The sequence below is a fragment of the Microcebus murinus genome, chromosome 12 (assembly GCF_040939455.1).
Source record: "Microcebus murinus isolate Inina chromosome 12, M.murinus_Inina_mat1.0, whole genome shotgun sequence".
In the NCBI taxonomy this organism is placed as follows: Eukaryota; Metazoa; Chordata; class Mammalia; order Primates; family Cheirogaleidae; genus Microcebus; species Microcebus murinus.
In genome coordinates this window covers 52,092,553-52,117,341 of record NC_134115.1, presented here as the reverse complement: position 1 = coordinate 52,117,341, position 24,789 = coordinate 52,092,553, and the positions used below count along the sequence as shown (strand labels likewise).

Sequence of the window (24,789 nt, the reverse complement as noted above, 5' to 3'; positions counted from 1 at the left end):
CTGGGGCAAAATCTCAGATCATTTTCATTCAGAATGTGGAAACATCAGCAGAAGAACATTACTCTTTATACAAGTCAAATCCAAAATGACACATATGAAAAATAATAGAGCTGACTTTCAGCCGTGATAGCTTTGGCACACCTCATATCCCTTTGTTCAACCTCTCTTCCCTCACCGGAGGGCTGCATTCCTGGGAATTTCTGTTGTGCGCTTTTCCCACTTACCCTGGTGTCATTTAAAGGTGAACACTATAATTTTACTAAGAAAAACCTTTCTTTCATTTGTAATGAATAGTGATTTTATCATCACTTTTGACCTTAAAACGAGTTTGCTGCCTTCGAATCTTTTCATTACTACCATTCGCGAATTCAAAGAAATGTTTTCGGGTGGACCCCAGCTAGAGGCTAACCCTAAACCCTTGCTGCTTGAAGTAGAGTCCATGGTTGGGCAGATTCTCACCACCTGGGATCTTGTGAGAAATGCAGACTCTCAGGACTCTCCCTAACACCTACTGGATCAGTAGATGATCCACAGGTGGTCTATGAGCACATTCAACTTCGAGAAGCAATGGTCTTAAAAAACTGCAGATTCTTATACTATATAAGAAACTGTCAGTAATGTGCAGAGGGGTGTTTCTTATCTGGGTTAGCTTTATCATTAAAAGTCAAACCCCTAGAGATCTCACAATGTCATTATTTCATGAAATGACAGCCCCTGTGGCTATGACAACATTAATTTGGAAATGATACCTTCATTTTAGGTATAAACAGCCAGAGAGCTGATGGGTGAGGGGCCAGATCCTCCTGGTTAGAACAAAGAGGGGTCATTTCTGCTGGAATTTTGTACCTTCCTCCCAGCAGATAGCATCAAGAACACCAGAAGTCAACCTGTCTCTCTAGGCCCGGGAGCCTTAGAACACAATCATTAAGTAATATTTGCAACACCAACTGCCCGTAATAATATTTGCAACACCACTCTCCCCCAACTGCCATCATATTAATCAACTGTCCTAAAGATTTAGCTTAGGATCCACTTCTATTTTGGAAGGAGAGTTCCATACCATCACTGCTTTGTGGGGTGGTAGCAAGAAGTAACAATCCTCCCTTACAGAAGGCTCTCAGAATCCTCCTTCAAAATTTGGGTGCTTTCTGAGCTGGGCCTGGGTATTTGACTGCTAAAATTAGATCACAGTCCCTTTCCAAGAATAGTAGCCTGCAAAAAGGGCCCCAATTCTTCTTCCCTCTGTGTATCCATACCCCCTGCCATTTCAGTTTGTAGTGCCCTCTCTGACTCCACGCTCAGTGGTTTGACTTGTGTTGTTCAATAAAATGAGACAGAAGTAACAGTGCACAATTCTGAGCCTTGGTTTCAAGAAGCTTCATGTGCTGCCATTTTTTCTCTTGCACCTCTTCCATCTCATTAGATCATACCTAGGTTAGCCTGTTACGGCATAATAGACATATGGAAACGAGCCAGGTTCCCCCAGCCAAGGTCAACCTAAAAAACCCACAGCCAGCCAGCACCACATATGTAAGAAAGCCCAGCCAAGGTCAACAGAGCCACCTAATCAACACAGCTGACTTAGACTCACAAGCTGTAAATGCTTATTGTTGTAATCCACTGTGGTATGTGCTTATGCCTTATCGCATTACTGTGGCAATAGATCACTGATACACAAGTAACCAACTAAACTGAGCTATTGATAAATGTTTCCCTTTTGAAATTTTTATTTATTTCAACTATACTAATAATTTTCCCCTGAAAATATTAATTTCCTTTAAGAGTATTTTGGGGCAAGTGAAATAAAATATTATAAGAAAAATCAATGAGAAAGCTCAAAATAGTCAATAGTTTGGCAATGGACAAGCTATCTTCCTTGCTGTGATTTTCATATTATGTACACGTGGCATAGTCATATCACCATAAGTGTCATGAAGCCCTTAGGAGAACATATATTTTATTTCATCTCATAAGTAGGCACAGTATCTAGTGAGAGGATTGGACTGGATGGTCTCTTTTATCCCTAATGTTCTGTGCATCAGAGACAGCAATGCTTGGAAAGGGGTAGGCATGGTCTTCAAGCTCTACCCTCAGTAGCTTATGTCCAGCCTCTGAAGGAGCAGCCGCCAAAGCAAAAGGTATATGTATGTGCCTAAGTGAACCTCACCTACCCATAACTTGGGGGCATGTTACCTTGTTGACGCATCTTCATGGTTCGTATCCTTATGGCCTCTCCTCGAACTCGCCCTTCACAGAAATAAGCACCGTTGATCTTACTAGCCTTTTCTCTCTTCCAAACAACTTTTTTAGCCCATTCTCTGGTCACATCTTGAGTAACTTCCAGTGGATCCTGGTGCTGGTTCATCAAGGCTTCAAAGTCCCTTCCTATGGTGATGGGCTCATGAGGGCGCCACCCAGAGGCAATGCAGGTAAGGGATGTTTCAGCATCAGATACAAGAGGTAGGGAATTGATCAAGATCAAGTCCATGGCACCTTCCACCGTCCCTAAAAGGAAAGAGGGAGCATAATGTAAGATGAAAGTTATGAACATGACCCCATAGGATAAACTGGCGCTTACAAAGCCTTGCCTAAAAAATAGTTGTGGGAGTGGTCTTCCTAAAATGCTTTCAGATCATGTGCCTATCTTCCACTAGACTAGATCCAAAATGCTTTACTAAGGCATCGAGACCCTTCATCACCCAGACCCTGCAAACCTCCACTTCCCACTGCACACCCTGGCTGCAATGGGCTATCCATTATTCCCCGCAAACAAGCCATGCACTATATATCTCTGTCCACTATAGTGCCCGAGACATAGTTGGGTATTTAGTAAATATGTGTTGTGCTGAGATAAATTAATAATGGTATTATCAGTATTTATTATAATTAATAATTATTATTAGTTATTATTAATTGATGCTAAAGTAGTACAGCCACAATAATAAAGTATTATAAAGAAATATATTGGCCGGGCGCAGTGGCTCACGCCTGTAATCCTAGCACTCTGGGAGGCCAAGGCAGGTGGATAGCTCGAGGTCAGGAGTTCGAAACCAGCCTGAGCAAGAGCTAGACCCCATCTCTACTATAAATAGAAAGAAATTAATTGGCCAACTAATATATATAGAAAAAATTAGCCGGGCATGGTGGCGCATGCCTGTAGTCCCAGCTACTCGGGAGGCTGAGGCAGCAGGATTGCTTGAGGCTGGGAGTTTGAGGTTGCTGTGAGCTAGGCTGATGCCATGGCACTCACTCTAGCCTGGGCAACAAAGCGAGACTGTCTCAAAAAAAAAAAAAAGAAAAAAAGAAATATATCAACTACATACACTTATGCTTTATAGACTCTCATTTTTAAAGACTTGCTCAATTCCACATTAAATATCCCAAGATAGAGAGGGACAGTGACTAAGGGAAGTCTGTGTTTCCCTCTGAGCCTAATTTGCCTCATTCCTTTTTTTTTAAACATTTGCCTCATCTTTAAAATGAGGCAAATAAGAACTATCTTTTGGGATTCTTGAGAAAACTAGACAAGATAAGTAACTTGCCAAGCACCATGTCTGTTAAATATCAGGTACTCAATGACCATTATTTCATTTCTTTTTATTTTGTTTCCTGAACACCTAGCCCCAAACCTCAATCTCCCCCCAAATGTGACATAAAACTCTCTTGACCTTTAAAATTTATTTCATGCATTTATTCTATAAATGATGAAGCACACTTTAAAGAAAATCCTCTTTTTGCTTTCTCAGGTTTTTTTTCTCTCTCTCCCCCCACTACCCCCCTTTCCTTTCTTCCTCCCTCTCCTTCCTTTTAATTTCTAAAGTTTCTAACAGGAGCAAACAGAATCTGTGTCTATTCTCCCCTCTGTTTAAATGTGGAAATATCAGGGATGGAAAATGTTCTCTAGCCCTGATGGCTGGCTCTCAAGTTGACATGAAATGATCGGGAGACTGGAAAAGTCAAACACATTGGGTGATGAGGGCCTAGCTAGAGTCTCAGAGACCTTCGTGTAGATGTAAAGTGATTCAAATAAGCTACATGTTATCTCATTTAATACACATTAAATTCTCCCAACAACCTTATGAGGTATGCACCATTAACTCAGTTTTAAGTATGAAGAGATGAAGGCTCAGAAGATCAAGTAACTTGTTCAATCTTCCACAGCTATTGAAGGCAGAGCTAGGATTTAAAATGCTCACTGGTCTTTCAGTCTTTGATATACCATCCATCCCCTTTCCTGCCTCAAAGCCTTTGTACATGTTGTTCTCTTTGCCTGAAACACTTTTCTCCACACTTGGCATGGCCACCTTCTGCTCATCCTTTGGGTCTCAGCTTAAATTCCACTTTCTCATAAAGGGCTTCTCTGCCTGCCTTATCTGAAAAACCTACAACACTCTCATTCTCATTATCCTCTAATTCAGCCTCCTGTTTGTTTTCTTCATAAAGATTATCACAATCTGTGATTATTTTATTTATTCTCTGTTCCCCTAGCTGGCAAATTCCAACTGTTTTGGAGCAGGAATTTAGGAGTTTATTTATACAGGAAAATCTTGCCTAATCTTGACATGTAGAAGACTTAATAAGTACTTGTTGAATGGTTGGATGGATGGATGAATGGATGGGCAAATTTTATTTCAGATCTGCCTGATGTAAGCCCATCCATTTTGTTGGTTCCTACTTCTAGAATGATCAGGCTAAAGATGAAAATGCTTCTTTGAGTCTAAACTGATCTTCTTGTCCATATCTAACACTGTTTTTGATAACTACTGAATGTATAAGGAAAAAGCAAATGTTACTGTTTTTACAAAATGCCAACGAAAAGGGACCAATAGCTGCCGAGCATTTAAGGCTGACTAGTGTGCATCCAGCAGACCTTTCTTGAGCACCTGCTTATGTCAAGCACCGTACCTCGTAGGAACTCCTCCCATGATTTGTTTTGAATGGCAATTGCCAATGTATACAGTAATGTCTTGAGGATGATCTTACTAGGAGTTACATCTTTATGTAATTAGGAAAAAAAAATTTCAGTCAAGTCTTAATATAAAAGCAGGAGTTACAGTTGCATTTTATCATCACACTAATACATGAGATTAAAGGAGGAAATCTTCACTAGAAAGGGTTTCCAAGGCTGACTTTGAAGCATCCTTCTTACTTCTAGCCTCAGTGGTAACTTTTAAGATCTCAGGACAGAGGTTAAGATAATAAGAACATTGCAAGAGAGGATGAGCTAAGAAAACCAGCAGTGGAATTACAGCCTCCAAAAATAACACATGCGCACACCTCCCCTTGCACACGCACACCCGGCCCTGCCTCTGAGCGAACGCCACCTCATCTCCTGCGCTCGCTCATTCCAGGCATGTCCCAGAGAGGGTCATCAAGAGGAAGGAAACACTGTAATTCTTTCAGCTCCAGTTCAATCCAGCCCCATTTCTAGGGCCAGTTGAGTGATTTGCCAACACCGTGGGATCTGCTCTGAACTCAAGCACCTGCACCGGCTGGGGTTTATTTAATGTCTTTAGGAAACAATAGAAAAAGCAGTTGATTTGAAAAGATGGCCACACTGCATCTGTAAATTGTTTCTAGGTATGCATCTTGTTTCTCTTTCCTCTCGTTCCTTTCAGTGATTTCCCTTTACTTTCACAGTGATGGGAAGGGAAGTCGTGTACTTGGGGAGTCCCTGACTCAACTGCACTTTGTCACCCCTACTCAGCAGGCCAGTTACAGGAAGCCCTCGTCCACCAGCGAGCCCTCTGTCCTTTGTAACACCACAACAATATCAGGAGGAGCTTATCTCTGCGCTTTGGATATGAGAAGAAATACCTACCAGCTTCCTGGGACAGAGCTTGAAAATTATCTCCCTAGTTTTCTTAAAATAAGAATCTATATTTTGGAATACTACTCAGCTTTAAGAAACAATGGTGATATAGCACCTCTTGTATATTCCTGGATACAGCTAGAACTCATTCTACTAAGTGAAGTATCTCAGGAATGGAAAAACAAGCACCACATATACTCAACATCAAATTGGTATTAACGGATCAACACCTAAGCGGACATATAGGAGTAACATTTATCAGGTGTCGGGAGGGTGGGAGCGGGGAAGAGGGGAGGGGTATATACAAACACAACAAGTAAGATGTGCAACATTTGGGGGATGGACATGCTTGAAGCTCTTACTCGAGGGAAAAGGGGAGCATAGGCAATATATGTAACCTTAACACTTGTACCCCCATAATACGCTAAAATAAAAAAAATAAAAAGAATCTATATTTGTATTTGTTTATATATGACTAAAGAATTTCTAGAAGGTTATACATGAAACTAAGAACAAGGGTGACCCATTAGGGGAGAACTAGGTAGTCAGGACACAATGATAGAAGGAAGACTTTCCACCGTATACTTATGTGTGCTGGCTTTTGAATAATTTGAGTGTTACCTACACATAAAAATTAAATGTAAAAAAAAAAAAGTTAATGTCCATTTCTTAAAAAGGGGCAGTTGGAAAGAAATCAAGAGCCATGAACATATCTACATCTCTTTATGTCTCTTATCATTTATCCCTATACCCACTCCAACTCTCCTTGGATTGCATCCAAATACATTTTCTCTTTCTCTCTTCTTTGAACTAATAATGTGGAATATGATGTCATCCCACAGTGCTGAAAAAAAAATCAGTTAAAACAAAATTTCAGAAAAGGGAAGAGGGTGGTCAAACCTAGCCTTTCCAAGACAATGGGTACAGCTGTGGCCTGTAGCTTCTTGAAAAGGTTCTACTGCTGACACCATGAAAGTCATGACTGCAACTGCATGGCTGGTGCCACCAAGAAATCTGCTGTTAGAGACACTTTCCTAAGCCTAATTACCATAAGACAGATCCCATCTGGGCTTGTACCAACATCTGCCACCTTTTCCTACATTAGACTACTATCCTCTCCAAGTCATGTGGGGGGTGCGATGAGTTGTTTCACTACAACCATAGCCTAAAGAGCTCTGATCAAATTCATTAATTAGTTCAATTTATACTTCTAACTTCAAGGCTGAGGGTTTGCCATAAGATGCATATTGAATATCAGACATTTTATGTTTTGGAGATTAATACTATTTTTACTTAACAAAAATCTCTTAACCACTTTTCAGCATTTGCATAAAAGTGTGTCCTTGTTTATAAGGATATAGCTTGCATTGTGGCATGGCACCTGCCAAGTTAACAAATAATTGACCCTCACAATTGTAGCATAACGATTTTCTAAAATGTTTTGCTCACTGTATTTTTTTTGTGTCCTATACGGAACAACATCTAATCATTCACAGTAACATTTTCTCGCTAAGTCTCATTGTGGTTAACTCAAAATGTTGTTTAACTCTTGTTTTTGCATTTAGATTTTCTTGTATTTAATATTGCTGTGAATAATGAGCCATTAAGACATGGAAATATTTTTCTTTAAAAATAGTCATAGAAATTATTGTGGCCCTAAAATGCCACCAATATAATAAAATTAAGTTAAATTCAAAATTAAAGATAGAGCTGTGTTTTTCAAATTGTGTTTAAAAGAATCATTATCTCACTTTCTGAAAAGGTGCTCCAGAAATTTCTGAGAGTAGGAGAGATGAAATCAACAGAATGGTTTTCAGACACCGAACTACTCACACACTCTCTCTTTCACCAAGTTACTCAACTTGCATCTTTATTTTTTACACTGGGCTCCATATAAGATTTCATTTGGGGAAAAAATGATTTTGCTTAATTAAAAACACATAAAACTTCGAAAGTCATCAGTTTTTACTCCTTTTCTTTACAGGTGAAAATGAAAGTTTAAACATGAATACCAAAGAAAATACATTCCACTACAGCACAATCATGCTTGCCCAATTAGCCTTCTTTTTTCCACATTCGAGTTCAGCACAGCAGCAGATAGTCAAGTTCTGACTAACCTAGCCCCCTGATCTTCAAAGTGTTGGCAAGCTAGGAGGAAAAAGCAGGTTAAATTATTACATAGTGAGTCTATCCCCTTGTGTTTTTATTACTTCAGAATTGTAGTGTTGGGTGGAATTCTACTACCATGTGTTTGGAATAATGTATCACCGGAGGTTCTTGACACCTGCCCTTTTTTGCCATGGCAGTTGTGAAGCCTCTAGACTCTGTCTCAGAATGATGTTTCAAAATGCATAAAATAAAATGCATGGGATAACAGAGAAAACTAAATATATTGAAATACAGTTATTAAAAATATTTGAAAACAAAAAAAAGAAAAGAATAATGTATCATGTCTTCAGTACAACTATCTGTATGGCTTCTTGGAAGTCAGGGATTAGCGATACTTAAATTTTTTCAAAGGTATTCATGGTTGTCTCACCTTTGTAACAGACTTAGAGATCTTAAAGTTTTAAATGTTTGAAATTGCAATTAGCACTTCCTTGGCCAAAGGCATTTCACAAATCAGGGAATTGGCAAGGAACTGAAAAGTTCTTAGCCAAAAGCATTTCTGGATTCAAGGCCTTGGCAATGAGCCGAAGAAGCAAAAACAACTCCCAAACTATCCAGGATATTTTGTGAAATTGTTTGGATTTTAATTTTTTTTTTTAATGCTATCCAGAAAAGGAAAATTCTCTTCAGTTCAAAAGACACTCATTAAGTCATTTATATGTCCCTCATTAATTTGCTAAACGCATTTACTGAGTACCTTCCTTGTGCTGGGTACTGCCTTTGGCCCTGGAGACACAATGAATATAAGAGATAGTATCTCAATGTCATATAGCCTATAGGCAAACGAAAGAGACAGACTTGGAAAACAATCACATCCATAAATACAGCACTGGTACCATGGTAGGTACTAAGACAGAGAATTACAAAATGTTATGGGATAGCATAATGGTCAACTTAATCATAGACTTAACTAGGGTGGGATAGGGTTAGCAGATATTTAGCCTAAGGGAAAGTTGGAGTTAGCCAGGCAAAGCAAAAAAGATACAAGATATTCAGAAAAATCCTCCCCAAAGGGTAACTACTGAGCAGGGTTTTAAAAAATGAATAAGTGTTTAATAGGACTCACTTTTGGAGTGTTCATTCTTAAATCTATCCTAAAGTTGGCATTAATTTCTTTTTGTTGAGTCCTAAGAACTACTGGCACCATTTCTGTGTGTCAATCCCATGTTACAGTATTTTTAGTATTTTTTCTGCCTTCTTGTCTCCCCTGAAGAAATCCAGTTCCCAGGCATGTTCCCAACACTTTTATCTTTTTGTTGTTGTTGTTCTCCATGATCCTTTTGTGTATGTAGTAAGTCTGAGCAGTAAGTTTACCCTCAAGGTTCCTTCCAAGAAGATATTGGGCAACTAAGGGGAAGGTACCAAATGCACAAGACTGGAAATAACTAAAGGAAGTTGCTAACTTTTTTACTGTATAGCTGAGAGTTTAGAGTTAGACAAGGGCATCCTGGATGTGACAGGGCCGTGTCTCTCAAACAACAGCCTCCTGTTCTCGCCCAGGAGTTGTGCCAAGACAGTTTTTCCAAAGGTCATGCCCACTTCCCATCCCTGCTTCTCAGCCAAACAGGGCCCTTGTCTGTCTGCTGAAGAGAACAGCATTCTCTCCTCACCTTCAAATGCCAGAACTTTTCCATCCAGGACAAATAACACTTGTTTTAGTTAGAATCAGGATCAGTTCACTGGCAGGAAACTTTTTATTTCCAGGGAATAGGCAGAGTGTCCCCATAATGAGACTTTATTGCTTTATTGAACACCCATTTATAGGCAGACTCCATTCTGGGGAGTGGGGTCTTCGTTGCATGAAAACAAGGGTGGTTTACACTGGAAGAGACTTTATAGATTGCTTGGCACAAGCCTCACACTTCATAGAGGGTAGCAGTGTAAAGGGCCAAATCCTTGGAGAGAATTTGGAATGTGTACAAATCTGGCAGGGTTGCACCTGGAGAATCCTGGAGCTTGGTAGAAAGTGGGGTAAGGGAGGAGACACTTTGAGGAGAGGTGGCCAAAAAGCTGGAAAGGGCATAGACAGACAGACAACTTGGGAATACCCAGAGATGGATTTTCTCACCCTCACAGATCCCTTACATGCTTGATAATGCTGCCTCAAAATCTTTCCTATCCACTTTGCCCCAAGAGGATGCTCTTTAATTGGACCATGTCCAATGTTGGATGCAACATCAGGAAAAGTATCTGGTATGGGAGAAACCTGTCTTTGGAGCCAGGCTACCTTTCCTTTCTGGGCTCCCCTCCTGATTTAATCACCTGCCAAGTTCCTTTCTGCCCTTGTGCTGCCCAAAGAGGTGCATATCCACACCCACAGCCAAACATCTCTATCCTCCAAGACAGCATGGAGCAAAATGCTTAACCCTTCATGCCCTGTTCCCCACCTCACGATAGAGAAGGCAAATCGATTGACTTGCTTGCACAAAAAGAGAATCACCAAGAATCACTCAGAGTAACAACCCACTGAGAACTGTTGGAGGAGCAAACCAAAGAATGAATCTATAGTGGAAGAAATTCAGGATTATGATAGTTGCTAAGAGGAGATTGACAAAAGTAGGCTACCTCCTATAGCAGAGAAAACTGACATTTTAAATTATATACTTACTACCTAAGAAACACTATGGTGTTTTATAAACAAAGTCCACTTGAATTCCCACAATATTGAAGGAAGGTATTTATACTCTATTTTATAGGTTAAAAAATAATCCTGAAATTCAGGGATATGCCTAAGGTCACACAAGTAGAAAGATGGAATTTGAACTCATGTCTCACCAATGTGAATTTCTTTTACTACCCACTAGGCTTCAGTCTAAACACCATGAGAAAAATCTATTTTGCCCACCATCGTATCTCTAACAATTGTGACAATGCCTGGAACATAATAGGTATTCAAAAAATACTGATAAATGGTTAAATGAGTGAGTGAGATTGGCCTTCAGTGAATGAAATCATTCAACAAATATTTACTTAAAAAATACTATGGGCTGGACTCTGTGCTATATCCTGTGCATGAAGAGAAGAATAAAATATGGTTTCTGCCTTCAAGAAGCTAACAGTCTGGTCATCCAAAGACGTGAATATACTCAAAGCCATAAAAGGAAAACACTGACAGATTTGACTCCAGAAAAAGCCAAGACTTCTACATAGCAAAAGATTATTACATAAATAAAGTTAAATTACCAAGTGGGATAAATATTGCTACATGTAAAACTTAAAGAGTTAATATATATATTAGAGATATTCTTTCATTCAATAAACCAATGGCAATTCACAGAGGAAGAAACGCAAATAGCCAACTGCAATAGATTGAAAATAATATAGCCATAATATTTTGCATTTCCTTACATTAAGAAATGTAGTCTATAAGGCTCATGCCTGTAATCCTAGCACTCTGGGAGACCGAGGCAGGTGGATTGTTTGAGCTCAGGAGTTCGAGACCAGGCTGAGCAAGAGCGAGACCTTGTCTCTACTAAAAATAGAAAGAAATAAGCTGGACAACTAAAAATATATAGAAAAATAAGCCAAGCATGGTAGCCCATGCCTGTAGTCCCAGCTACTCAGAAGACTGAGACAGGAGGATCACTTGAGCCCAGGAGTTTGAGGTTGCTGTGAGCTAGGCTGAGGCCATGGCACTCTAGCCTGGGCAACAAAGTGAGACTCTGTCTCAAAGAAGGAAAAAAAAAGAAGAAATGGAGTCTATTTCTCCACTCCTTCAATCTAGGCTTGTCCATTGGACTTCCTTTGGTCAATGGAACATTAGCCAATATGACACAAGGAGAGGCTTAAAAAGTGCTTGCCCACTGGGCTTGCACTCTCTTGCTGCTGTGTGGAACCCTGAGACCATGATGAGGAGAAGCCCAGAATAACCTACTGGAGGATGAGAGACCACATGAAGTAGACCTGAGCCACTCCAGCTGAAGTCCAATAGACCAACTTCCAAATGTGTGAGTCAACCATCTTAGACCCCTAAACCTGACAGTTCTTCCTCATAATCTGTCCTATCCACATCTCCCTAAGCGAGAGACCATCTAGCCCCATCCAAGCCATCAGCTGATCAGAGATCAGCCAATCCAGCCAAGACCAAAAAGCTATCCAGCTGACCTACAGAATAATAAGTCATAATAAATGTTTGCTGTTTTACCATTACATTTGGGATGCCTTGTTTATTCAGCAAAACCTAATGTATACACCAATAAACATGAAAAGATGTTTAACCTGACTACAAATCCCAAAATGCAAACTAAAAGGACATCTCATTATTTGCCCATCAAATTGACTGAGAATAGAGAGAAGGTCATAATATCTAGAGTTGGCTGATAACATCTACATTGTTGGTAATGAGTATAACTGGTAAAACATTTTTAAATAACATGCTTGTAATATCTACAGTAATTGTAAAGTTACTAAAAAAGCTAACCCTAATTCATTACTCGTTATAGGTAAGGCACTACTGTTAGCATGTTACACATAATAACTCTATCCTCATAGCAATCTTATAGAATAAGTATTATGACTATCCCCATTTTACAGAAAAGGAGACTAAGTCCCAAGAGGTTATGTACTTGGTAATTGTCGTACAGCTAATTTGTACTAGAGCTGAGATTCAAATTTAGGCAGACTGACATCAACCCATTCATTTAACAATTAAATTATACCCATTATATACCAAGTCACATCAAAAATGTATTTTCAACAGCTCAATGAAGGAAAGTTGTGCTTTTCTACAAATAATATTGGCACAACCACAACTGGATATCTTTATGCAAAAAAAAATGAGCCCTAAGCTAAAAGCTCATCCCCTTGTATAAAAATTAATTAAAAATAGATTGCATAATACATAAAAATACAGGGATGTAGGAGAAAAATCTTCATGACATTGGAGTTAGGCAGAAAGTTGTTAGCCATCCCACCAAACATGTGATCCATTAAAAAAAGAAACTGATACATTAAATTTTATTAAAATATAAAACTGTAGCCAACAGAAGACATTGTTAATAAAAAGACAAACTATTTGCAAATCACATATCTGACAAATGACTCTTATTTAGAATGTATTTAAAATTTTCATATCTCAACGGTTTAAAAAAAACCCAATTTTTTAAAAATGAGAAAAATATTTAGGACACTTCATCAAAAGATGAATGACAAAGCACCCAAAAAGATATTTAGTATCATTAACTATTAGGGAAATGCTAATTGAAACCACGATGAGATACCACTACACACCTATTAAAACAGCTCAAAAAAAAGGAGGGGGGGAGAAAAAAGAAAACCTGAGAATACTAAGTACTAGCTAAGATATATAGCAACTATAATTTTCTTCCACTGATGATGATACTATAAAATGGATGATATAGCCACTGTGGAAAATGGTTTAACATTTTTTTATAAAGTTAAACATACATTTACATATCACCCAGCAATCCCACTTGTAGGTATTTACCCTACAGAAATGAAAATTTATGTTCATAAAATGAATATTCACAGCACTTCTATGTATTCATAATCACCAAAATCTGGAAGCACCCAAATGTCCTTCAATGGATGAGTGTATAAATAAGCTGCAGTACCTCCATGCTACTCAGCAATAAATAGGAACAAATTAATATATGTAACATAGCATTATGCTGAGCAAAAGAAGTCCATATCAGAAGGCCATCTACTGTCTAACTGCATTTATATGACATTCTGTGAAAGGTGAGCCTAAAGGGATGAACAAATGAGTGGTTGCCAGGGATCAGAGCTGGGAGGAATTTGACTACAAAGATTTTGGGTGATGGAACTGATCTATACCCTGACTGTAGTGGTGGTTGCATTAAGTACATGTGTTAAACTTACAGAGCTGTACACATACACACAAAAAAGTCAATTATACTATATACTAATTTTTAAAATTATAATAAAAGTGTACTTCCATATTTACCAATAAAAATATGCAAAGATATGGCAAAGATATTCATTGCAGCATACAGGCACAAACTGAAAACAACACAAAGCTCATGAACAGGGAATGATACATCCATGTAATGGAGTATGATCAGTTTGCATGGAATGATGCCCTTGAAATATAAAGTGAAGGAAACAAGATGCAGAACCGTCTGTATGATCTTATCTTGGCCGAAATATAGAGAAAAGCCTAGGAGTCATCCACCCACCTGATAACACTGGCACCCCTGGCTAATGAAATTGCCAAGTACAAGGATTGGGGTGGGGTGGAGAAAAAGCACAGAAGATATTCACTTATTGTTTTGCATACCTAGTATTGTATTTCTTTTGTAATTTTAAAATAAAGGTTTTTATTTATAGAAATGTGCATGAAACTAACCAATCTAATGGCAGCGTTCTAATTAAATATTGACATTTAGAACCAAGTATGGTGTTTGACAGCCTGTGCATTTTAACAATATGTTTGAAAAATTCCAACAGTAATTGAAAGTAATACGTCTTAAACCCAGGTGACTCTTGTGAATTACACATTGCCCTGCATAAATCAACAGGACAGGGGAGTAGTGAAGAGCTTTAGTCTTGAAGTTCTGTCATATTTCCTCATCTGTAAAATGGGGAGATAGCTTCTAAATCATTAATTTCTATATAAAGAAGTAAAAGAAAAGATCAAGTAAATCTTTAAGAAACTATGGTCTGTGTCAGACACAGAAGTTGTTTTTTTTTTTAAGTTGTCTTACAGCTGAGGCGCCCTTAGAAGGAAGACTGCTGATGGCTTTGTGTCCTGCTGTGAGCCTGCCCTCCCTCACACTTCAAACCCACAGGGGCAGGAAACAGGCAGAGCAAGAGCTAAGGAAGATTTCCTGCGTTTCCTTCAAAAATCCTTTGATTCTTGCCCCTTTTCTTACAGGTCTGATATTAACAGGAGACCAATTATCTGCACATGTAAGTGATTCTGGAAAAGCAGTGTCACAGCCAGCTTGGTGGTATGGGGACAGCCTTGGGGACATCAAGGGGGCGACTGAGGGGTGAACATGAGAAGTTGCTCCAGGGGCCTTTGCCAGCTGAGTCTCAGGGAGACCACTCACTTAACCTGACCCAAAGGGCCACATGTATCTCCGGGCCAGAGAAACTCTCTTACATTTTCTTCATTGTCTTTAAAAGTGACTCTGTGCAGTCAATATTCTATCCTGGCAACATTATTTTATGGAATGCTCTACACTGAACCTGACAACAAGATATATGCACTGCCAGTCTTTCACTCAAAGAATTCTCTTTCCCCTTCCCTATACTTTGCTTCTCTTCCCTCTGGAACAGAGTAGCTCTGTATTCTGAAGCTTAACCCCTCGAAACCCTAGGGCTCAGGGGCCCTCCAGCCTCACATCATTTAGTTTAAGAAGTCCTTTATTATAATTCTGGAATCTATTATCCTTCAGCCCTTATGCAAATTATTTCTGTAATTGGGTGCCTGCCGCCTATTTAGGAAACAGCTTTTCTGATCATATTCTCTCCCCTTGATTAAAAAAAAATTCTGGGCTGGGTGCAGTAGTTCACATCTGCAATCTCAGCACTTTGGGAGGCTGAGGTGAGAGGATCTCTTGAGGCCAGGAGTTCAAGACCAGCCTGAGCAAAATAACGAAACCCCATCTCTATAAAAAACAAAAAAATTAGCCAGGTGTGGTAGCACATGCCTATGGTTCTAGTTACTCTGGAGGCTGAGGCAGGAGGATCCTTAAGCCCAGGAGTTCCAGGTTGCAGTGATCTATGATGCCACTGCACTCCAGCATGGGCAACAGAGCCAGACCCTGTCTCAAAATAACAATAATAATAATAATCCTGTAGACTTCCAAACTACAGATAACATTTGCTGGCTGGAATTTCAACTGAATGTCTCAAGAGTCACTGGCTTATGTGTTTTTGTTAAGACAGAGTTCCTGAGAAAGCCTGAGTGTAGATAGATTTAGTGTAATCCCCTTGGGGATTACCAGGCCCCACATTTATTCCAATGGCAGTGACATCATTCCAAACACATTGGGAGCTGTTCTTTAGGAATCATCCCCAGAACCTTTGCATGATCTGCTCTCCCTGTGAACACTGCCCTTTCCCATCTTTGCAGGAGCTATATACTCCCTGTCTGCACTGCCTTTCTCCAACACTTCTCTCCTCTCCACATTCAACTAACTAGCTCCTGCCTGGCCTCCAAGACTTGGCTCATGCTCCCACCAACCCTGGGAAGCCTGCCAGATGCCACAGGGCAGGAGCTATGTCTTACTGACTGCAGATGTGCTACCCTGTGTGTATGGCAGTGTGACAGGCCATGATCCTATATACAGCAGCTGCCATGCATTTCATCACACTAGTAGCTTGGGAGAACAACTCCTCTTTTATTTCCCTGTGTAGACAATGTAAGACAGTGGTCTCCAACATTTTTGGCACCAGGGACAGGTTTCATGGAAGACAATTTTTTCCATGGATGACTTGGGGGTGGGGCAGAGCTCTGTGGTTGGGGACCACAGATGTAAGATATACATAGGTTGTTCTAGAAGCAAAGAGACAGAGCCTATCTGTGCAATCACTTGAGGAAAAGCCAACCAAAAACACAAAAGCCAGAGGGGCAATTCCATTAAATGTTCCAGTCAGATATTCTGGGCTTGGGCTGGGTCCATTCTCAAGTCACATTTAGTACACAAATTTAAACATCCTGGTGTAAGAGTCTGACTTGCTAAGGCCAGGCTGTCCCTCAGTCCTTCTCTTCATTTTGACAAGATGTGCCCCTGTCTAGCTGCTCTCCACCCTTCTCCAGCCAGCTCTGGGTCTGTGGAGGCTACCTGTGTCCTGTGGGGCTCTGGTAATGGAAAAAGCAGCAGGAGATAAGAGGGTGGAAGAAGAGGGTGGACAGGGTGGTTATTTTCCCAATTCCCTCCCTGTTGAGGTATCTACAGAAGCCACGATTCTTACTGACAGTCCTCTCTTGCCACTGCTTTCTCTGGGTTCAGTAACTGTTCCCTCCCCTCTTATTTTCAGGTCTACCTACGCTCATTTCAATCAACACTAATAATAGATAACACCATGCCTCCCATGGGTCCACAGGGATATAGAAGCCAGCTTTGCACCTGCTCTATCAACCTGGAAGCAGTCCCTTGGGAAACTCCCTAGCACTGCTGTTTCTTTAAAGAGCACAGTTTGCAAATCACTGTGAAGTATTTGTTAGCTCTGTTTCTCAATAGCACTGTTTCAACTACACATGAATAATTAGTAAAATTATTATTAATAGCTATAACTTATTAAGTACCTACCACAGTCCAGTTACTTTATATGCATTGTCCTTACTTAATTCTCACAACCATCACATGAATCAGACATTATATCTCCATACTTCAGACGAGGAAATTGGCTTAGACAAAACAAGCAACAGTGATGACTAAATGAGATCTCTAATGTAAAACATCCTGAACAGCATTAGAATTCATAACTCTTCCTCTTCCCTGACAGAGCTGGGCACAGTAGCTTCTCTATATGCCTTGTTTAACTGAAAACCCGTTTGCCTTAGCACTTTGATCATCCCAGCAGAAACACACAAGTACTCTATGGACCACATGTAAGACTATGAATCTAAAATAGCAGGTCTTCTCTTGGATCTCATTTTCCATTCACTCTCCTTGCCAAAACTCAGCAAGTGGCTATGGCCTTAGCTCACAGATTATGGCCTGACCAGTGCTACGGAAGACCCCATTTCCGTTTTCATGATGATCTCACCAACATTCAGGACTTCAGTTAGCACCTGTTCCAAATCTAGGTCTCTAGTTCTAACATCTTCCCAACTGCAAACACACGTTATGAAAATGCCTGCTGGACACCCAGCAAGGCATCTCAAATGCAGTATGTCCTGCATGAACTCAGCATCTTCTCTTCTCTCAACCCTCCCTCTCATTCTCCCTTCAAGCTCCACCTTTGCAATCACAGATGCTTGAAAACTCAGTTACTGCCACACATTCTCCCTCCCTCACTGTTGATACCCATTCCCCACAGTCTGTCCATTCTACTCTGGGCTATCTCTCACTTTCAGCTCCTTTCACGACCTCATTCTCTCTCACTTGAACTACTGTAAAAGTTCAGGGCCATTGGTCTCTAGTCCTAAACTCCCTGCAGGCATACTTTTCCTGGCCATTGCCGACATCATTTCTTCTGCTAAGGATGCCCCCCCTTCCCTACATTTATTTGTTGAAGTCCAATCTCTACCAGATGCAGCTAAAATCTCAATGGTAATAGAGATTTGTGTTCCATTATTTTGCACAATTCAAAAAATAAAGTTCACATGTGCAGACTGTCATAACTGAACATCCAAACTCATTACACCTATTTTTTGAATTAAAAAAACAAAGAATGTTAAGATACACCAATATGAGATCGTTTAATTAGCAACATATTATAGAAATATATTCACTCAATACTGAAGTCTGGATCTCAGATTTAAAATGTCTTCTGGTTAGCACCCTTACAACCTCTACCAGCTTCCCACTAAAGACAAGAAAAAAAACAAAGAATTGCAAACACTATGACTGCCAATCAACTTATTGTCACATCTAGTATCAACAAAGACCAATGGAATTAGACCGAAAATGTATTTTCATCATTAAGCTATATTTTTTGGTTTTTATTTCAGCATATTGTGGGGGTACAAATTTTAAGGTTTCAAATGATGCCCTTCTTCCTCTCCCCCCACAAGTCTGAGTTTCCAGTGTGACCATCCCCCAGACAGTGCACATCTCACTCATTATGTGTGTATATACCTGCCCCCCTACCCCCACCTGCCCAATACCAGTTACTGTAGTTCCTATGTGTCCACTTAGGTGTTGCTCAGTTAATATCAGTTTGTTGGTGAGTATATGTGGTGCTTGTTTTTCCATTCTTGGAAACTATATATTTTAATGTCAAAATTCCTCACACTACAAGAAGTAAGTTGGATCTCAAATTCCATAGTAAGTTACCAAAGACTTGGAAGGGAAAAGGAAAGAAGAGAGAAAGTTAAAGTGTGCAGAGTTCCTCATTGATACATGGGTTGTTTAAAACATGGTTTCACTATTATTAGAAATAGAAAAATATAGGCTAAAAACTGTTTTTGAAAAACTTAAGGGTAACCACTAAGAAAATAAAAAACAGGATGTATACATCAAAATGGCTAAGGAAGATAAATGTAAACAAAATATAAGCCAAATAAGCAAAAGACAGGGGGAAAAAAAACTAAAAGGAAAAAACAAGGAAGTGTAAAAAAAAAACAGTCAAAGTATTAAAAAATCAAAGTGTCAGAAGTTAAGATTGACTATTTATTTATGATTTAAAGACAAATGTTTAAAATGATCTGTAGAAAGACAAATTCACTCAGACTACAGAAAATATTCATATTAACCTTCCAAAATGATGCTTATGGGAGACCCACTTAGAACAAAATCACAAAATCTTAAAAAACAAAGGAATAGGGAAAGAAAGAATTTATCAAGAAATAAAATGAAAAAGGAACCAATTAAAGAAAGACAAGAAAGAAAAAGTAATAGCAGTTTCAGACAAGGTAGAATTGAACATAAAATAGAATAAAGTTTATTATATTATGTTGATAGGAAGTAAAGTCTAAAATAGAAGCACAGTGATTATGTATCTTTGTGCTCCAAATCATATGGAATCTAATATATAAAGAAAAAAACTTATAAAAAAATAATGTGAGGAAAACACAATAGTTGCAGAAAATAGCATCATGTCTCTCTCAAATTTTAACAGATGAACTAGACTAAAAGATCAAACATAAAATTTTAAAAATAATTATAGATATATATTTATATTATCATTTGTGTGTATATATCTTACAGATATATATAACTCTGTACCTAAAATAGGGCATTCAGCTTCTTTTTTCCCCAAAGCATCCATGCAGTACTTATAGAAATCAATTATACCTAATGGAGCAACACATTCTATAGGAGTCCAGGTTCTAAATGTCGGTAAGTAAAATTTGTACATAGACAATCCTTTAAATATCAATCCTTTAAATAACCCATAAAGGCTAATGTGAAAGTATATCATTTATCTACAAATGTCACAGCTAGATTTTCCTCCAGCACTAAACAGATCACTGATTCTCTGGATGAGAAGCAGATAAAGCAGTTGGCTGGTGCTCAGGAACCAGGCAGCATAAAAACTATGTGCCTGCCAACACAGTGGTCACAATGGGAGTGTGATAAAATACAAGAATTGGGACCAAGCTCAGTCTGAGGCATACGCTCATGAAGTAGAAGGGCAAGTGAAGTCACCTACACTATTTGTATTTATTTTGTACATCTTTTAGACCAAGAACATATAGTTGAATTTGCCCAACTTAAGTAAGTTTGGAGTGGCTCAAAGGTGAAATTCAAAACATTTAATAACTTGGAACAATCAATTAAAATGGACACTGATCTGAGCCCCAGGAAAGGAGTCTGAGAAACCCTGATGGGCTAGACATTAACCCTTTCATTGCTGAATTACTGGGAGGCCTAGAGGTCCTAAGGTAGGGATCAGGGCAACCAAGGTGACAGGACAGGGGGAACTTAGAAGGCCCAAACAGCAGTTGTTTACTAAAACCGTTATTTTACGAAAACAAAATTATTTCACTCTTTTAACAACCAGTACAGATGAACAAGTATGTAACAGTGGAATATCAGCCCTGTTGTAACTCCCAGTATGCACCTATCTCTCGCTCTTTCTCATCAATGAAGTCCAGCAAAGGGAAATTGTCCATACGATAGTCCCAAACCACAACAAAACAATCCCACACCACAACACAATAAATCAAGTTTAATGATACACTGTTGAACAAAAAAAAGAGAACCGAGACCTTAAAAATCATAAAGCAGTCTTCTAAATAATTATTCTCAGAAAACATCAAAAGTAAAAAGACAGGATTTCTAGAAAATAAAAAAATAAGAACCCTACTTTCAAAACTGCTATAATGAGTCTAAAACTGCTTTCAGAGATAAAGTTATATAGTTGACCCCTAGTATATGTGGAAGATGGGTTCTAGGACTGCCCATGTATAATCAATCCACACATACTGAAGTTCTGTAGTCTGCCCTGCATAACCCTGTATAGGAAAAGTTGGCCCTCCGTATAGCTGGGTTTCACATCCTGCTACATTTTTTATCTGTTTGGGGTTGGAAAAAAGCCGCATATAAGGGACCCAAAGAGTTCAGACCCGTGTTGTTCAAGGGTCAACTGTAGTTTTAAATACTTTGCTTATTAATGAATACAAATAAACCATAACCCTGCTCAAGAGACAGTTTTTTTTCTTGGTATTACTTTTTTTAATATTCTTTTTTATTTTTGTAGATTTAGGGAGTACAAGTGAAGTTTGGTTATGTGGCTATATTGCATAGTGGTACAGAGGGGCTTTTTGTGCAACCATCACCAGATTAGTGTATAACCATTAGGTAATTTCTCATCCCACACCCCCTTCCACCCTCCCACTCTTCCATGTCTTTAATGTCTATTATTCCACTACCGTCCATGTGCACACATTATTTAGCTCCCACTTATAAATGAGAATGTGCAGTATTTGACTTTCTGGTGTGAACAATTTTAAAAGAACTAATAAGAATCAAAAAAGGCAGAGAGATAAAAATATAGCCAAGTAAAGAGAAAAATGAGAATTCTAAGAGATGGTCCTTGGTATGGGTAGAATGTACAACAGCAAGCCTCTGAATCTATTTATAACTAAATAGAGAGTAAAGCAATTTGGATGGAACTGGACACCATTATCCTAAGTGAAATATCTCAAGAATGGAAAAACAAACAGCACATGTACTCTCTTAATAAATTGGAACTAACTGAGAAGCACACACGTGCACAGAGGGAAGTAAAAAGTCACTGGAAATCAAGTAGGGGGAAGGGAGTGGAGGGGCAAAAGTCCTACCTAATGGGTACAATGAACACTATTCGGGTGATGGGCACACTTACAGCCCTGACTCAAGCATTACAAAAGCTATCCATGTGACAAAAACATTTGCACTCCCTTAATATTTTGAAATAAAAAAAGAAAATGTGGCATGCATATATGTGTGTGTGTGTGTGTGTGTGTGTGTACGCACAATGGTATACTATTCAGCCATAAAAAAGATTGAAATGATATCTTTTGTAGCAACATGTATGGAACTGGAGACCATTATCTTAAGTGAAACTACTCAGACACAGAAAGACAAAAATAACACATATTCTTGGTTATAAATGGGAGCTAAATAATGTATACACGTAGGCCGGGCGCTGTGGCTCACGCCTGTAATCCTAGCTCTTGGGAGGCCGAGGCGGGCGGATTGCTCAAGGTCAGGAGTTCAAAACCAGCCTGAGCAAGAACGAGACCCCGTCTCTACTATAAATAGAAAGAAATTAATTGGCCAACTGATATATATATAAAAAATTAGCCGGGCATGGTGGCACATGCCTGTAGTCCCAGCTACGTGGGAGGCTGAGGCAGGAGGATTGCTTGAGCCCAGGAGTTTGAGGTTGCTGTGAGCTAGGCTGACGCCACGGCACTCACCCTAGCCTGGATAACAAAGCGAGACTCTGTCTCAAAAAAATAAATAAATAAATAAATAAATAAATAAATAAATAAATAAATAATGTATACACGTGAAAGCAGAGTGTGCAATGAGAGACATTGGAGACTCAGAAGGGTAGAGGGATGGGAAGGGAGTGAATGATGAGAAATTACTTAATAGGTACAATAGATGATATTCAAGTGATGGATACTCTAAAAGCCCTGACCCTCACCACTACACAATCTATCTAACAAAATTACACTCATACCCCATAAATTTACACAAATAAATAAATTAAAACAATGTATTAAAGTGTAACATTTAGCACATGTTTAAGGAAATACAAATCACTTTTTCAAAATAATAAGGGCCAAAGGAACGGAAAATGCCATCATAATAAAGAAGGATATGGTAAAATAAGAATTTGAGACACTGGGAAAAATCTGAAGATGTTATATGATGCACAAAAACAGGAGTCAGGCGTGGAAGTAAAACTAATTTCTAATTCAAACTGACAAGGAAATTTTATGCTACATAATATTAAGAAATTAAAAATTATATTTCTAACTATAGATATGTTCTAATGTATAGTATATTGTATATTTATCATTTAGTTAGGTTTATAATAACATGTATATGGTTCTCATTCATTAATATGAATTCAGTACCTTTCCATATAATTATTTTCATATATCCTCTGTTGAAGAACCCATACCTCAAATTTAAAATATAGATGCATGAATTGGCAAAACATAACTTGTGTTTATAATCAAGAGTCTGGATTGTAAAATAGGGAGAGAGAGACAAATAACATTCTTGCCAAAATGCTACTTCACAAAATTTATTTCTTTTAGGTGCTCTACTAGTACAGTAATTCTTGATTATATTAATTATTATGTTGATATACGTATAACTATGTTTCTGTTGGTAATAAATGGTTTTTCTTGAAAAAAAAAAAAGTAAAATAGTACTTGTTGAGAATATGCTTTAAGTCATAAGAAAATCCTATGTATGATTCCCAGCTAACCAATTTTTAGATATATATGTTTATTAAGAAATATAAATTCTTAAACTCAAAAAGTAAAAAGCTTTTTTATTATTTGCCACATATTCTTTTATAACATCAAAAATTCACAGGGCAATCTAGTTTTGCTAATAAATTTTTACCTTTTTTAAAAGGTAAAAATCTAATTCTTTTAAGCTAGTATAATTCTGTGACTTACCCTAAATAACTAAAAAAAGAAAACTCCTTATCTTACTTGTGAACAAGCAAAAATCCCAAATAAAATGTTAACAAATCGGTTCATAATTAAATGATTTACCTTCCATAATTACTATGATTTATCATAGTAAGATATCAAGGCAAGAATTGCTCAGTATATCACAATTGTTTTAATATATAATAACTTAATACCCCAACATAAAATGTGTAGAGTTTATATGAAAATATCTGTGAGGTTTTATCAAGAGTTAAAGAAGGCTGGGCATTGTGGCTCACACCTGTAATCCTAGCATTCTGGGAGGCCGAGGTAGGTGGATCATTTGAGCTCAGGTGTTCGAGACCAGCCTGAGCAAGAACGGAAAGAAATTAATTGGCCAACTAAAACTATATAGAAAAATTAGCCGGGCATGGTGGCGCATGCCTGTAGTCCCACCTACTCAAGAGGCTGAGGCAGGAGGATCGCTTAAGCCCAGGAGTTTGAGGTTGCTGTGAGCTAGGCTGACGCCATGGCACTCTAGTCCAGCAACAGAATGAGACTCTGTCTCAAAGAAAAAAAAAAAAAGTAAAGAAGATTTAAAGACATGGAGAGACATTTTATACTCTCAAGTGGGAAGGTAGAATGTTGGAAAGATAACACTTCATAAATTAATTCATAAATTTAACATAATCCCAGTCAAAATTCCAGTGGGTGGCACAAAAGGAAAGAGGAGAAGCAATACAATGGGCAGCTGAAGGACTTGAACAAATGGGGTCATGTGATACTGGATGTCAAGTTGTTTGCACTGCCTCAGTATAAACTGCACCTTAGTCTCAAATTGTCAGTTCCTTGTGTTATACTCACAAATGCATTGTCTGTCCCTGTGTCTCTGTGTTTATGATTGTGTCCATATGTCCATCTGTACCTGTGTGCCTGTCTGTGGGTGGAGATTGTTGCTATTCTTAGGTTCAACCGAGGTAAAAGCTGCACATTTGGGTTGACACCAGGTTGAACAGAGAGGCACAGGCAGGAGTGAGCGAAAGAGTGTACGAATTAAACCGACGCCAGACTTCGGCGTCAGAGGTAACCATGAGAATATAAG

General features: G+C 38.6%; 1 protein-coding gene across 2 annotated transcripts in view; it reads right to left on the bottom strand.

Annotated features, from left to right (window-relative positions):
• TEK (TEK receptor tyrosine kinase) overlaps window positions 1-24,789 on the bottom strand; it is a 109,222-nt gene that overhangs the window by 64,368 nt on the left and 20,065 nt on the right. For both annotated transcript variants that reach the window (XM_076008789.1, XM_012764387.3), the window contains exon 2: window positions 2,194-2,505. In XM_076008789.1, coding sequence (XP_075864904.1) covers window positions 2,194-2,505 — 312 coding nt within the window. The remainder of the gene's footprint in view (window positions 1-2,193; window positions 2,506-24,789) is intronic.